This window comes from Saccostrea echinata, unplaced genomic scaffold (genome assembly GCF_033153115.1).
Source record: "Saccostrea echinata isolate AGI-Se365-2 ecotype Australia unplaced genomic scaffold, CSIRO_AGI_Sech_v1 ptg000030l, whole genome shotgun sequence".
Taxonomy (NCBI): Eukaryota; Metazoa; Mollusca; class Bivalvia; order Ostreida; family Ostreidae; genus Saccostrea; species Saccostrea echinata.
In genome coordinates this window covers 26303601-26320280 of record NW_026889779.1, presented here as the reverse complement: position 1 = coordinate 26320280, position 16680 = coordinate 26303601, and the positions used below count along the sequence as shown (strand labels likewise).

Sequence of the window (16680 nt, the reverse complement as noted above, 5' to 3'; positions counted from 1 at the left end):
ATCTTTTAAAATCTATTATGCGTTTATTTTTAGGTGTAGTAAGCTGAGTTAATGAGAATATCTTTCTGATGATGGATCAAAGACTTCCTTAGAGAAAGGTTGAAGTGTTGAGTGGATGATCGTCCGATCACAATAAAGAACCTAACAATTATTGAAAATAATAGACATCAATGACAAGATATGAATATTTGAGAGTTCCATTTTTATTGATGAAGCTGTTGTTTATGGGTATAATAAAGCCTGGTCTTTAATTTATCGTTAGAAATGATTGATAAAGTGTTGAAAAAGACATACGTTTTGATGCTATGAATTTGCAAAATTTTGTGATTTTTTAATTTTCTAAAAGTTCTCTGGAGATTTTCTTTCAACTTTCGATTACACATCTTCTCGAATATGTTGTTAGACACCACCGCTGAAGTTTCTCCTTCTCTATTCTTGATATTTTCGTAAGGAGTAAAGAAAGAGGCTGGTAGAATATTTCTTGATCCCGCTATAATATCTTTTAAAGGATTTTTTGTTGTTTTGGAATCCAGTATAAATATGGTAAGTCAAATTAATATGGGTTTTTTTTGGAAATATTTTAATTTTTAAAACTGAGATATGATTTTGAAGAATTCCTTAGAAATGAACAGTGAGTATAAGTTGTCCGCCAAAGATGAAGAGAAATGCGTATCATACCGTGATGTCTTTTTACACTTACAAGTACTTCTTTTTCTGACATGTGGTTGTACTAGTATTCAAGGCGAAGGAACTTTTTCCTTTGACTTCAATGGGTTTTTTTTTCTCTTATCTGAAGGGATTTTTTTCTTGTTAACATCATTTTGGAAATTTCAAAATAGCATAATGTTGTTAACATTTTACTGTCATTAAAACGCTAGTTATTCCAAAATTTATACACTTATTCTCAGCTTTACAGAATCCACCAAAAGAACTACTTAATGAGATCAATAAAATTTTATTTCAATTTATTTGGGCATACAAGGTGGAAAAAGTAAAAAGGAATACCTTAATAGGTAAAATTGAAGAAGGTGGACTAAATATGATCCATTTATCCTCCTTCATATCATATACATGTATAAAGGTTAAATGGGTAAAGAGAGTCCTTACAGACAACAGTGGAGCATGGCAGCAATTATTATGCTGTATTTTAAATCAAAAAGATATCAACTTAGTATTTTATTTAACCAAAGAAAAACTTTCAGAATTGTTGAATTACATTGGTATTGATTTTTGGAAAGATGTTATAAAAGCTCTTATAATTGTTAAAAAAAAAAAACCTGTGAGTATTTTAGATTATTTATATTCTGATATCAGAAATTTTGTTGATGTTAAAAAGAGTTTTTACACTTCTTGGGTGGAAAAAAAGTTTTAGAGGTAATCAATTTGCAGAACCAGAGAAATGTGTTAGACATGTACAAAAAGTGATGCCTGTGACAAGTACTAAATTTCTGTATAAAAAGTTATAAAAGATAAGAAATTTGTGGCACCAGAGCCCAAAAAGTTAAAATGGGAGATTTATTTAAATGAACCTATCACCGAAAAACACTGGAATTTTTCCCTTCGGAATGCATCCATATGCACAAAGGACACCAAAATAATTTACTTTCAATATAAAATTCTTAATGGGCTTCATAGCCACAAATTCTTTTCTTCACAAGATAAAAATTGCTGAAAATAATATTTGTTCTTTCTGTAAAACAGATCCAGAAGCATTGATTCATCTTTTTTATGATTGTATACATGTAACCAGGTTTTGGAGAGATTTTGAAAATTGGTATAGTACTATTGAAAATGATTACAAGTATATGATTTCTAAACAAAAGGTGATGCTTGGTAATATTGACGGAAGTTGTTTAGAAAATTTTCTTATCTTGTTAGGTAAAAAGTACTTGTATCACTCAAGATCTCAATGTACAATACCTAAATTCACAGAAGCAATTAACATTTTTAAGTTTTATAGAAAAATTGAAAAATACAGTGAAAGTAACTTTCTCTGTAAAACTAAAATGTATAGTAAATGATGGGCAATGTTTGATTTGATTTGTTAATATAAGAAATTCTAATTAGTATTACTATAGCTGTAATATTGAACAGTTGGTATTTTGGGAAAGGTGCACGGTGAGTGTGTGGGTGTGTATGTGAGTGGGTGTGTTTGTAGATATATGTCTGTGTTTTTTGATCTTATGTATATGAAAACTTTTTTTTCAAAAATAAGGTATTAAAAAACATTTTATATTTAATTTATAATTTATGTCATATAAATATCGCAAATGTTCAGACAAATGTACCACTAAATAAGGTCCACATCTAACTTCATTCAAATAAGGAGTAAATAAAACATCAGTGTTCTCTGTTGTAAAGAAAAAGGAAAAAAACATGAAATTAAGCTTGATTTCCTTATTTTCTATTCAGGGAATTTAACGACAATTTACCAGTAATATCTATTTTATTATTTTTCCTGTGTTTTACTAGTAATATCTATTTTATTATTTTTCCTGTGTATTCTCAAGCTAAGGAAATTTTCCATATTTTAGAAGATACATGCGGATGATATTAAATGAAAGTTGATGAAGACTAGTACTTAGGAAGAGACATGGGCGAAATATCTCCGATCCTGACACTGTGTTTCATCACGATTGTAGTATCATTGAAATTTCATCATTTCAATTGTACCACAGTTGAAACAATCGAACATTGTCGTGAAATACAATTTAGCATGCAGGGTTGTACTCAGCCATTTCCCTCCTTCTTTAAGCCTTTTTTTAGCAATAAAATGGAAGAAAAGCCGTCAAAAAGTTTTTCAAATTACTAGTATGCGTAATGGAAGATAATATATATATATATATATATATATATATATATATATATATATATATATATATATATATATATATATATATATATATATATATATATATATATATATTTATTTATTGATGGAGAAATGTTTTGCGATAGGGAATGTAACGACATGCATGTCAAGAGGTGACCAGCAACCCCCCCCCCCCCCCCCGTTTTCGTTATATATCATGAACATAATTTAATGATATACACGTGTATGTTCATGGTTAAAAAATAAATTTTGTAAAGGTATTGGAAATGTATACCATGATCGGAGTCATTGTTTCTTTTTTCCCCCTTTTTGGTCTTTTCAGTTTGCCCCCCCCCCCTCTCCCCTTTGAAAATTAAGATATGTTTCTGAGTAATACGCTGACTTCTGTGCCACTACCACATAGGTAAATTCTTAACTTAAGTTGGCCCGATATTATCATTTAAGAATAAATATGAATAGAAAGTTTTCATTTTCATGATTTTTTTTCGGTGTTTCACAAATGTTCAAAATACTGTTACTCTGCTTGCCCTGACATTTCAATTGCTCCAAATTAGGCACGAAAATACATTTTTTTTTCCTGCAGGGGTATATACATCTCCTATATGTAAAAGGGATGCATGGGCGGGGGATAGTGAAAATTAGTAGATTTAATGCTATACTCCTAAAGTATAAAAACGTGCGATTCTAAAATACAACTTCGAATTTAGAAAAAGAGCTAGGGGTCGATTATTTTTAATGCAATCTTAGCTATTAATAATATCAGGATTTCCACTGCTTATTTGTTCTTTTCTGTGTTAACAATCAATAACGTATACAGAGACAGGTGTATGATCCCACTGAATTCATAAGGTTTATGACAAACTAACAATTGCATATCTATGTATACTAGTATACAGTGTACATAACGTAGTTTAACATACTGATAAAATAAATTATACAGTACAAATTGTCTGATTTCTTGATTTTTTTAAACATTGATTAAGCATTCGATCTCTTTAATTATTTTTCTGGTCGACTTCAAGCACTGCTACATGTTTACGGTGATTATATATGATATTGAATGAAAAGATCAACGAAAAATAGTCCTCTCACAGTTTTGTTAAATTCGGTAACGGTTAAGATCTTAAAGTGATTCAGCTATTTGAAAATCACAGTGGGTATTTTGCACATCTTAATTAATGAGATAGATTATATTTTTTCAGTTGAGTTTTCAAATATGCAATGTCTATTTCAAATTTTAAAAAAAAGGCGCTGAAATGTGGGGACTTGACACAGTCTGATCCTCAAGTTCTGAAAATCAGCTTTAAAATAATTGAAAGTGCTCGCAAAAGTGTTTCTAGTAACGTGAATTTACTGTAATAAAATAGAATATAATCAAAGTGGATTGAAAGGCTCCTGGAATCATCCATGATTGATTAATAATATTGATTGTATGTTGTTTTACGTCCCGTTCGAGAATTTTTCACTCATACAGAGACGTCACCATATACCGGTGAAGGGCTTCAAATTTAGATCTTTACTCGGCACTCAGGGCCATTGAGCAGTGAGGGTTCTTTATATTCTTTATCGGGGCCTCGGTTTTTAAGGTCTCATCCGAAATACCCGCAACCTTCACTTCAAAGTGCCGAGCGCTTGGTAAAGGAACAGTTGCTACCTATTTTTTATCGAATTAGATCAGTCTCGGCCATGATTGGAACACACGACCTTCCGATCACGGAGCGAGCGCTCTACCGACTGAGCTACCGTGACGGTCCTGAAATCATCCAATCGAATCATTTTATATTTTAGCCAATCAACGTTTACATTACTGTCAATCAGAGCTTACCAGTTATTAACCAATCAGTAGTAATTAGGCATAGGATAAAAGGTATAAATACAGACACCCATCAAGTTTGCGTTTATTTATTATTGCCCATTGCTTTGAGTAACAATTCTTGGGATACATGTAGGTTCTTGGGCTGTGTCGGGAAGCAACAGAATTGTTAGTTGGACCACTCAGTTCAGGGATCTAGTTCCTAAGTGTCTTGGTGACCTTAGATTGTGTCTTGGTGACTTTAAAATAATAAACTTATGGTTTTTCAGTGACTTTTAACTTTAAGGGTGTGTTTTAGGTAGTTGCAGACTGTGTTGGGAAACAACAGAACTGTTAATTAAACCACTCAGTCTGCAGCTACAGAGATAAGATTATAGATATGATTATTGGTGATTCTTTTGTTATAGTTCGTTTTTATTTAGTTTGATAATCATTATCCAGATAGGACCTAGGAAAAGTATATATAGTGGATTTCAGTCAGTTGTTCTTTTAGTGTCATTGATAATATTAAAGTTGTTACATTTTAAGCGTGATTCTTAGGAAGGAAACCTATAAGCGAACCAATTAATAATCACTTGTATTTAGAAAAAAAAAAAAACAACGTTACAATACCCATGGTATTTCTTGAAAAGTTCATCATTATAGTTAATCGTATTATATAGGGGAAATTATCAAATCTCAAATACATTTTCAGGAAATGCAAATAAAAACACCAGCTATGCATTTTCTTATTGAAAAAATATAGGTATCTAGGCATTTGGAGAAAATTATATCTTTTTTGTGCTTATACCGTATTTTAGTCCTTCTATTTACTTATATCCTTATATAATACATAGTGTAAAAAGCTTATGCTATCATTGGTATCTAATGCTCAATTAAAAGAAATTCGATTTTTGTAAAAATGAAATTATTATGTTTCTTTTATGGGGTCAACTTCTTGCAAGACCGTTTCTACAATTTCAAAGAAACTTGAATCATATTGAGATGCATAAAATGAAAATTGTTGCACGAAAAGATCTCAATTTCAAGCTTCATTTCGAAACTTTTTAGATAAAATAATAAATTTAAAAGTTATCCTTCCAGTGGCCGAGGAGCGGATATCCTTAAATATCATTGTTAACGTCACTAAACTTTTAAAATGTCGTAGATGGTATTATGGGGGAGAACGCCGATGTGCTCTTGAAAATAAATGGATTTTTCTACACAGCAGAGAGTGGAGAGAAAAATGAATTCCACCGAATTCACCTTACCATACAGGGAAAAATTTCGGACAAAATCATTTTGAAATTGTATCAGAAACAAATTGAGTTATCTCTCTTTGTTGAGAGTCAATCTTTTTCTAGCTGTAAAACAGCTTGAGCTAACATTATCGATTTCTGCCATGACAGGGAAATATCCAGAGTTTGTCGAAATGAGTGATTTTATTTGTCCATATCTTGAAAAGCGGAACAGTTCCTGACAGAGGAAACAATAAAAGAATATTTTTGTGTTTAGGTTCGAATGACAAGATACATGTGACGAAGAATAAGTTCGGCTAGAGGATACAGCTCTTTTTTTATCCTGGGAGTTAAAGGAAACTAAAGAATTTCTAACCGAATAGTCTGGGACAAATACCAAGGTCTTCAGAAAAGGAAACGTGCGATCGGAACCCCCACCAAAACAAATAAATAAATAAAAATAAATGAATAAAAAATAAAACTTTCATTTATAAGTTTTAAATTTCTCTGTTCAAAGTAATGCTGCTTTACTTCTCCTACGACTTCAAGAATGTACCCCAAAACACCAAAATGGTATCCATTTATATATTTAAAAAAAAATCTGGCTCGGAAGAGACCTTACCCCTTCCCCATTTAAAACTCAACGATGCCCCAGAATAATACTAAGAAGATAATAATTGATTCTGAAAAAAAAAAGTTAAGTTTTACGATTGTTTTGTCTGGTCATTATAAATTAGAATTACTTCAGAGAGTAAGTAATTTCTTCGTGAAAAATTATCGGCTATATCTAATGATATTCTCTTGTATAGATGATGATTCTTCCTGGATTATACTTTCTGTGCATCTTACACGTATATACAAAAAGACAGTAAATTCTTGATTATGGCTTGTACACAAAATCCAACCGAATGTGGTTGGGCCTAATGCATAATGTTGCACTGTGTAGTCTAGCTACCAACATCAAAAAAAAAAAAAAAAAAAAAAAAAAAAAAAAAGAAAGAAAGAAAAAAAGAAATAAACTAACAAAACAAAAAAAAAGTCAACTTGTAAATAATCTTGCGATTTTTCAAAATTATTCGTTTAAGAATGATTCGAGAAACAAAATACATGTATTAATTAACATACAACAAATAGTAAGGTTGCAAATGGTGTGCTCTTGTAGGGAGAAAAAAATCAACAATTTAAACTTTTAAACGTTTAAGAAAAAGGGAACAGAAAAACATATCCATAAATCGATGCCAAATAAAATCCCCTTACAATTGACTGACTACCTGGATAGAAGAGTAGCATTCAAAATCGGAAAAGTCAAGAATTTTATAATGACAACTATGAAATGAAATGTATAAATGAATTAAAAAGTTGAAATATTGATCCCTATATGATTAAATTGCTGTAATAAGCTAATTGTAATTAAATGCAATTAACACTCCGCAAATTAAAGTTAACATGCTTAATTTCAAAGAATTACCGAATTGGAATATTGAACCCTTTATATGTTTCCGTACCAGGGCTTCCCAGAGCTCTGATTATTTGGATATTGATTGGGATACCAGCTAACTAAGGAAGTCGATATAATTGCGGTACATTATCATTATATTCAAGTGCTTTCTGGTCTTGCAAATTGATTTCAGAGTTTTTGCTGGAGAGTAGAAGAAAATGGTAGAAAGAAACTGATTCTACATGCATCACCGATACATAAGACGAGCTCTGCAGACTTAGAAAAATGAATATTATTATCGATCTTCGCGTCAAGAAAACCGACTGCCTTAATTAAAAGAAAACTTTTAAAATTGTCTGAACATTCTATCTCATGATTTATTTTCAGAGCTGGGATATTTTTTTTTTTTTTTTTTTTTGAAAAAGTTCATAATATATAGTCTCTGGGTCTTCTCAGGGTTTAATTTTTTTCCCCAAATGTTTGCTGGTTTCTTAAATTAAAATACTCGCAAATAACGTTTTTAAAAAATGAAGAGATGGCCCAGAGAAAGCAAGTTTTCAGAAAAACGTGTTTAAAAATGTAACATTTTTACCAAATGACTAGGTCCGAATCAACAGTTTCAAAAGAGGGGGGGGGGGGGGGCAACTTCCAAAAATAATCTGACAAAAAAAAAAAAAAAAAAAAAAAAACAAACAAACAAACAAAAATTAATTAATTAACTGTCCAAATCCTGGAATTCCCCACTGCTGCCACTGCTCGACCTTACAGCAGCAAAAAGTGGGGGTGGGGGGGTGGGGGGGTTAGCTTCTAAAGAAAAATTTACAATAACAAAATACTATATACTCTAAAAAGTAGGGGTTGGGCCCCTCCCCCGCGTACTTCGGGCCTGAAATGACTAATCTAGCCAATTTTCAAGTTTTTTTTTTTTTTTTTTTTTTTTTTTTTTTTTAAACAAATCAAAACACAATATTTCCCTATCCTATTTCACAAGAACCCGATACATCAAAAGAATGCCACTCACTGAAAATTTCATGTGACAGATAAAATGAAATTTTCACTTTAATGTGCGTCCAGATTCAGGACTGCCGAATGCCAATCAAATGCACCCTCATTCTTTAGGCTTATTCATGATCAAGTAACCACATCTATGCACAGGCACTTGTTTCGTATACGGGGCACCCCTACTTATTTTTACCAATAAGTAGGGGGTACCCCGTATACGAAACAAATGCCTGTGCATCTGTGGTTGTAGTCCGAAATATCTCAGTGAAGTTTTCCAGGGTTTTTTTCACGATTTTGATATCTTATATGCCAGGAAAACGTAAAATATCAAAATCGTAAAAAAGTCAGCAGAACGTCAGATATTGTATATATGGTTGCACTTAGTCTATTATAAATACCGTAGGCGCTCCCCAGCTTAATTGTTAAACAAGAGGCCCATGGGCCACAACGCTCACCTGAGTCAATATGGCCCTGCTGTTCTTTGTCAGCAGATTTCTTCTTCTATATATTCATACGTAAAGCTTTGATCAACTGTTCTAGGCATAACCTATCCCCAGTTGCCATGTTTTGAATGAAATTGAATCTAAACTTTCTGAGGATGCTTCTATATTCATATAACTAATCATGGTTTTGCTGTTCTTGAAACGGAATTTTAAAGATGTCTGCCATCCTACCCTGGGGGGTAGGAAGGGAGGGAGGGTTCAAGATTTGAACAAACTTGAATCTACACTACCTAAGGATGCTTCCATATCAATATGACTAATTATGGCTTTGTTGTTCTTGAGAAGAAGATTTTTTAAGATATTTCTTATATATATTCTTTATTTAAACTTTGATCCCCGATTATGGCCCCACCCTACTACTGGAGGATGCCTTGAACAAACTTGAATCTACAATACTTGGGGATGCTTCAATATCAAAATGACTAATCACGGCTTTCCTGTTCTTGAAAAGATTTTAAAAGATTTTTCCTATTTATTCCTACGTAAAACTTTGATCCCCCATTGTGGACCCACCCAACCCCCAGGGTCTTGATTTCGACAAAATTGAATCTACACTACCTAACTGAAGGATGATTCCATATCAATATGACTAATTGTGGCTTTGTTGTTCTTGAGAAGAAAATTTTTAAAGAATTTTCCTATATATTCCTATGTAAAACTTTGATCCCCCATTGTGGACCCACCCTACCCCCGGGGGTCATGATTTGAACAAATTTAAATCTACACTACCTGAGGATGATTTCATATCAAATTGACTAATTGTGGCTTTGTTGTTCTTGAGAAGAAGATTTTAAAGAATTTTCCTATATATTCCTATGTAAAACTTTGATCCCCCATTGTGGCCCACCCTACCCCCGGGGGTCATGATTTGAACAAACTTGAATCTACACTACCTGAGGATGATTTCATATCAATATGACAAATCATGGCTTTGCTGTTCTTAAGAAGAAGATTTTTAAAGAATTTTCCTTTATATTCCTATGTAAAACTTTGATCCCCCATTGTGGCCCCACCCTACCCCCGGGGGTCATGATCTGAATAAACTTGAATCTACATTACCTGAGGATGATTCCATATCAAAATGACTAATTGTGGCTTTGTTGTTCTTGAGAAGAAGATTTTTAAAGAATTTTCCTATATATTCCTATGTAAAACTTTGATCCCCCATTGTGGACCCACCCTACCCCCGGGGGTCATGATTTGAACAAATTTAAATCTACACTACCTGAGGATGATTTCATATCAATATGACTAATTGTGGCTTTGTTGTTCTTGAGAAGAAGATTTTTAAAGAATTTTCCTATATATTCCTATGTTAAACTTTGATCCCCCATTGTGGACCCACCCTACCCCCGGGGGTCATGATTTAAATAAACTTAAATCTACACTACCTGAGGATGATTTCATATCAATATGACTAATTGTGGCTTTGTTGTTCTTGAGAAGAAGATTTTAAAAGAATTTTCCTATATATTCCTATGTAAAACTTTGATCCCCCATTGTGGCCCCACCCAACCCCGGGGGGTCATGATTTGAACAAACTTAAATTTACACTACCTGAGGATGATTTCATATCAATATGACTAATTGTGGCTTTGTTGTTCTTGAGAAGAAGATTTTTAAAGAATTTTCCTATGTATTCCTATGTAAAACTTTGATCCCCCATAGTGGCCCCACCCTACCCCTGGGGGTCATGATTTGAACAAACTTGAATCTACACTATGTAATGAAGGTTTCCCATAAGTTTCAACTTTTCTGGCCCAATGGTTCTTAAGAAGAAGATTTTTAAAAGAAGACACCAAATTTTCACTTATTCTTAATTATCTCCCCTTGGAAGAGGGCATGGCCCTTCATTTGAACAAACTTGAACCCCCTTCACTCAAGGATGCTTTGTGGCAAGTTTGGTTGAAAATGGCCCAGTGGTTCTGGAGAAGAAGTCGAAAATGTGAAAAGTTTACAGATGGATGGACGGACGGACAGACGGACTACGGACAAAATGTGATCAGAAAAGCTCACTTGAGCTTTCAGCTCAGGTGAGCTAAAAATATATATCTACTATACTATAAGAATAGTAGATATATATTTTTTAACAATTAAGCTGGGGAGCACCTATGATAAATACAACAGAGAGTAAAAATACTCATGACATGACTAGGCCTATTGCTATGGCATGTCAAACGTTGCAATATTCGATCTTTTCCATTTATATTCTACAATTTTCCATTTGCATTGTAAAATTTTTATTTGTATTGTATAATTTTTATTTCTATTCTATAATTTTCCATTTTATTCTATAAATTTCCATTGTTATTGTATACTTTTACAATACAAATTTTATGGAAAAGCATACAATACAAATGAGAAATTATATAATACAAATGGAAAATTATACAATACAAATTGAAAATTATACAATACAAATTGAAATTATACAATACAAATTGAAAATTATACAACACAAATGGAAAATTATACAATACAAATGGAAAATTATACAATACAAATAAAACTTATACAATACAAATAAAACTTATACAATACAAATAAGAATTATACAATACAAATATAAAATTATACGATATAAATATAAAATTATACAATACAAATGAAAAATGTACAATACAAATGAAAAAATATAGAATACAAATAAAAACCTTTCAATGCAAATGAAAAATCATAGAATGCAAATGGAAAATTTTACAAAACAAATGGAAAATTATACATGTGATACAAATGGAAAATTATACAATACATATGGAAAAGATCGAATTGCAACGTTTGACATGCTATATATTGCTTATGCGCCATTTGAAATACAATCTGATGTAAAATTTTGTACGTGTGTTACATATCTTTTCTGGACGGAATTCAATTGATCGATCCATCTGATTTTAAATGCTACACGCTTTTGTCAACATTAAGAGGGAAAGTAGAAATAATGCCCCGACTTCTGGATATCATATTCCTTTTGTATTTTGTTTCTCATATACCGATAACGGTTTTATTTGATTCTCAGGTGATATTCCCAGCATGGCTGTATCCGAAAGTGGTATGCATTTTAATGTTTTATTTTCTTTATCAAAAACAAAGAAAAGGGTCTTATGACTAAAGATGGTGTAGTTACTTACTCCCTCCCCCCTTTCCCCATGAGTGCAAATTTAGATGGTCGATTTCTCAGAACAAACGTCAAATCATACACTGAAAGGTGTATGCCTTTAATCTGTTAATGCCAAAATCCCGTGTATAGACCGGCCTATATCAGTCGTGGCCCGTGGTGGCAAAGAAATGCAATGGTTAAAGTTTGTTTTACATAAGGGGAAGAAGGACCTTGAGCTGAAAAAATACTTGTCATTCAATTTTTTTCATATTTTGTATTTTTCTAATTAAGTGTGTCCCACATATCTTAAAGCAGTTACATCATTAGGTTTCTTACCTTATTTTAGAGATATTGATTGAAAAATATTAAGCCCTACAGTATCTAAGTTGAGTTTTTATTCTCCAAGTTTCCGGACCCATTACTCCGTCCATAATGGGATTTTTTAAGCATAGATAAAAAATATGTAAGTTTACATGTATCTTTTAAAATATTTCAGAGTATGAATAGGGTTTAAAATTCGAAAAGGCAAGTTTCTTCTATCACACTGCATCTGGATAGGGAAAATTACGCACTTTTTAAGACAACTCAAACAACAAAAAACTTAATTTGCAAAAAATTCTATCATTCAATACATTTTTAAATTTACGTTGAAATGCAAGTCCTTCATATTATTGATTAACTGTAAAAATTTCGAATGGTGAAGCTGACCTCAATATTGCACAGGACATATTGTTAAAGAAGACATAGGCATGACAAAACTGTGTCATGTTTACATTTCTCGAGTACAGGAAAAACCAACTATGACGTTACATGTAAGCTAAATAAGCGAATAAGGTATACCTACATAAGATTTCTGTCATCAGCCATGCAAAAATAATTTTTGTGTTTCCTGTTTCTCAAAATATTTCATCATATACTGATTATGACCTGTTTTACATAATAATACCACCCCTTCTGTATTCACCGAGTATGATCTTGCTGCACTAACAGATCATGTATGACGTCACCGACTTGTTGGATGCTCAGTTTAGGGAAACAGAGGAGTGTATCAACCTTTTTCATAATTTGTTAATGTTTACAAAAATGTTAAAACTTTAAATTTTTTAAATAAGATGGTACTTAAAGTAAAACAATTTTGTCAAAAATTTATACAAGAACTGATATCGATGCTTTACATGTTTTGCACTTATATAAACGGAGACTATGACGTAGTTAAACAAAGTCATGTGACCATGTGTCCTTCATCCCCTTAAAATCAGTTACATTATTTTTAGTGTAGACTGAGAAATAAATAAATAAATATATATATTCATATATAAACAGTCAAACCTCATTATCTCAAACTCAATGGGACCAAGAAAAAAATTGGAAATAATTCTAGGCATTCAAGGTACTGAGGTTAAAATACACAAAGAAAAAAAGTGGTTGCATGGGGCTTCCAATTGACTTGATATCCATGAGATACAAAAGTTCAACTGTATTTCCATAAAAATGATTGAAATATGACAATGTCCATTTCAGCTTTTGGATGTGAAGATGAAGTACTGTGAAGATTTTAAAGATGTTCTTATGGCTGACCCCCCTCCATGGTTCAAATCCTTTTGCTATTGTGAAATTCTTTTGCAATTTCCTTTCTTCTTCATAGCAACATATGCTCTGTGGAAAGGTGTGTACATCTACTTAATCTTTTTTTTTGTAAGACCTATGTACCTAAAAGAAAAATAAAATGAATTATTATATGATAGAATAACTGCTACCTCTTTGATTGAGTGGCTGAATTCCGATATTCTTGTCATCGAAATCATAAAATGTTACATTTACCTGCATCCAACCTTCCAGGTTATATAATATTTGATTTACATGGGTAAATCCAAAAGGAATGTCACAACTGCTATAAAATCTGAAATAATGGAAAGTTTTCAAAAAATTTATTTATATTAATACCTATATATCTATTTTGACTTTTGCCCTAAAATTTCATTCAGATATATGCAATACTTTATAAAAATAAACATGAAGGTGTGTCTTGACTATCACTGCATTGCATGAATATACCAATATTATCATGATATTTCTCTTCGACACTCATACCCTGTTCACACGGAGAGTTTAATTCCAATTAAACGTAAGTTACTGCGAATTAAAATTGAACCGCGTTCACACAGGTAATTTAATGCGAATTAGTTTAATTCGAATTAATTTGCTGCGCATTAAATTACTTCGCATTAGCTCCGTGTGAACGCTAAGTGAAGCTAATTTGAATTAAATTTTGACACATGCGTAATGGCAAAATTAAGTCACATGCCACATGACGGTAGTCAGTTATAGGTACTTATGCTATTTTTAGTGCAAAACAACGGAAAATTACGTCAATCACTGAAATATGTATAAACACTATGAAATTATGTCAAATGGATTTGCTCTGCATAAGGTGACATGATTTGAAAATGACGTCATAATAGCCTTACTGAAAAGCCTTACTGTAGAAATAAAATTTTAATTCGCATTAGTTTACTTCGCATTATCTGTCATGTGAATGCAATTTAATTCGCATTATTTTACTTCGCATTAATTTACTGCGAATTAAACTCTCTGTGTGAAGAGGGCATCATTTTGAATCTGAATATGCTTAAGATTTTTGCACAAAGAAATGAATTTTGAAATAACATTTACACAAGGTTCAAATGATTTTAATACTATGACTCAAACAAGATGGTTTATAGCAAAATGGCAGACAGGGTAAAGATTATAAAAAAGAAGCAGAGGTTAAAAGGATATGTGGATGAACTGAAAATGAGTACCGAAAAATAATGCCATTGCTATGTTAGTAACATTCAACAACAGACAAAATCTAATGTTATGTATTTTGTATTTTTACAAGAGACCCATGAGCCAAAACGTTCACCTGAGTAACTTTGGCCCTGCTGTTCTTCATCAGATTTCCCCCCTTGAAATACTTATTGTGGCCCTACCCTACTCCTGGAGGTCATGATTTGAACAATTTATAATTTACACTACCTCAGGAAGCATGGGAAGCTTCCATATAAGTTTCAGCTTTTCTGGCAAAGTGGTTCTTGAGAAGTAAATTTTAAAGATTTTTCCTATACATGTATATCTCAATGCAGGGGTTGAAATATATGGTAGCCCCACACCTGGGGCTAGTCATTTTAAGACTCAGGCTAGTTAATTTAAATGTAATAATAGTATGGCGGACTAACAGAATGAAAAAAAAAATTATCTTCAGTTTACTTTCTCATTTCTATGTAGACTGGTGTCTTTTAGATTAGATTAATTTGTTTCTGTCACCAACACATTTGAAACTTTAACTTGTTATGTTTTCATTTTGCATAAAATAAAATAAAAAAAAAATGTTGGGCTAGTTAGTTTGAGGTTTGGGCTTGTAATTTTTTACTGATCCGTAGCCCCTGGGCTAGTGGATTTCAAGGAAAATTTCAATCCCTGCAATGTAAAACTTTGATTCCCTACTGTGACCTACCCTACCACAGGGGACCCATGACTTGAACAATTTAGAATCTATGCTTTCTCAGGAAGCTTTCACATGTAAGTTTCAGCTTTTCTGGCCCAGTGGATTTTTAGAAGATTTGTAAAGATTTTCCCCATATATTTCATTGTATTAAAACTTTGATTCTCTATAGTGGCCCAACCTTTTTCTCGGGGGGTCATGATCTACTTCAGGAGGCTTTCACATAAGTTTCAGTTTTTAAACTCCCCTTCATCCAAGGATGCTTTGTATCAACTTTGGTTAAAATTGGTTTTTGAGAAGAAGTTGAAAATGTGAAAAGTTTACAGACAGACAGACAACAGGTGATCGGAAAATCTCACTTGATCTTACTATAACACGTATAAGGAAAAAAAAGCCAACAAATAAATGCATATAAAATTTTCTATTTGTAGGTGTCCAGAAGTGTCAATGGGTGCGAGTGCCCTTTATTGTTTACTCCACACACGTTGCCACAACAACTGTTGCCATATGCTACCATATTCTTATGGAGTCCTTCAAACACCCTAAATACCCAGGACCAGAAACACTCAGAGAGAGACTTTTCCTCCTGGCAATATATTTTCCATATCTTATAATTCCAATATTACTTTTACTTGATTCTCTTTTTAGCAAAGAGTATACTAAGAAAATTAAACATTCTTAGACTTTGTTACTTAAATATTTTAATGTCATTTTATCATCTTGTATTTTTGTAATCAATACTCATTTTCATACAATATATTATCTAAATATATAAGTATATACTAGAAATTTGGATTTTGTTGATGTTGAAGAAATCAAATCTGAATTATATGGGGCCACCATTAAAAATATTTTTGTTTGATGTACTCTGACCCACATTTTTCAAGGAGAGTAGGTAGGTAGGTAATTTTTTTTTTTTGGCAGTTTGCTAACAAATTAATTATTATCATAAAAACGCAGGATAAGAAATTTATTGATGTTTTCTGAACAGCTAGACAGGGTCACCCTAAACAGATTTAATTTTCATTATAAAAACTTTGAATCCAAAAAAATTTTAAAACCTCAATTTTAAAATGAGACAATCTCTATATCCCTGAAAAACAAAAAATAATTTAAATTCAAAGTACTGAAAAAAATGATTGGGTAGGGGCATTTTTGATGGGTCGGTCAGAGTACAACAAACAAATTATTTTCCATTGTTGGCCTGGATGTTGTACTGGAGTGTCATATTTAGTAAATGTTTGCAGAATTATTCTTGATGAAGTTGGTTCAAGTGCAGTTTTGAATGTGAAC

General features: G+C 32.1%; 1 protein-coding gene across 1 annotated transcript; it reads left to right on the top strand.

The window, feature by feature from the left end:
* Positions 1 to 11727: 11727 nt before the first annotated feature.
* Positions 11728 to 16074, top strand: LOC133197610 (sigma intracellular receptor 2-like). The gene is made up of 3 exons (XM_061333719.1): positions 11728 to 11855; positions 13425 to 13569; positions 15819 to 16074. Exons 1-3 carry the CDS (start codon positions 11745 to 11747, stop codon positions 16067 to 16069), a joined length of 507 nt encoding a protein of 168 aa, XP_061189703.1. The 5' UTR covers positions 11728 to 11744; the 3' UTR covers positions 16070 to 16074.
* Positions 16075 to 16680: the final 606 nt, after the last annotated feature.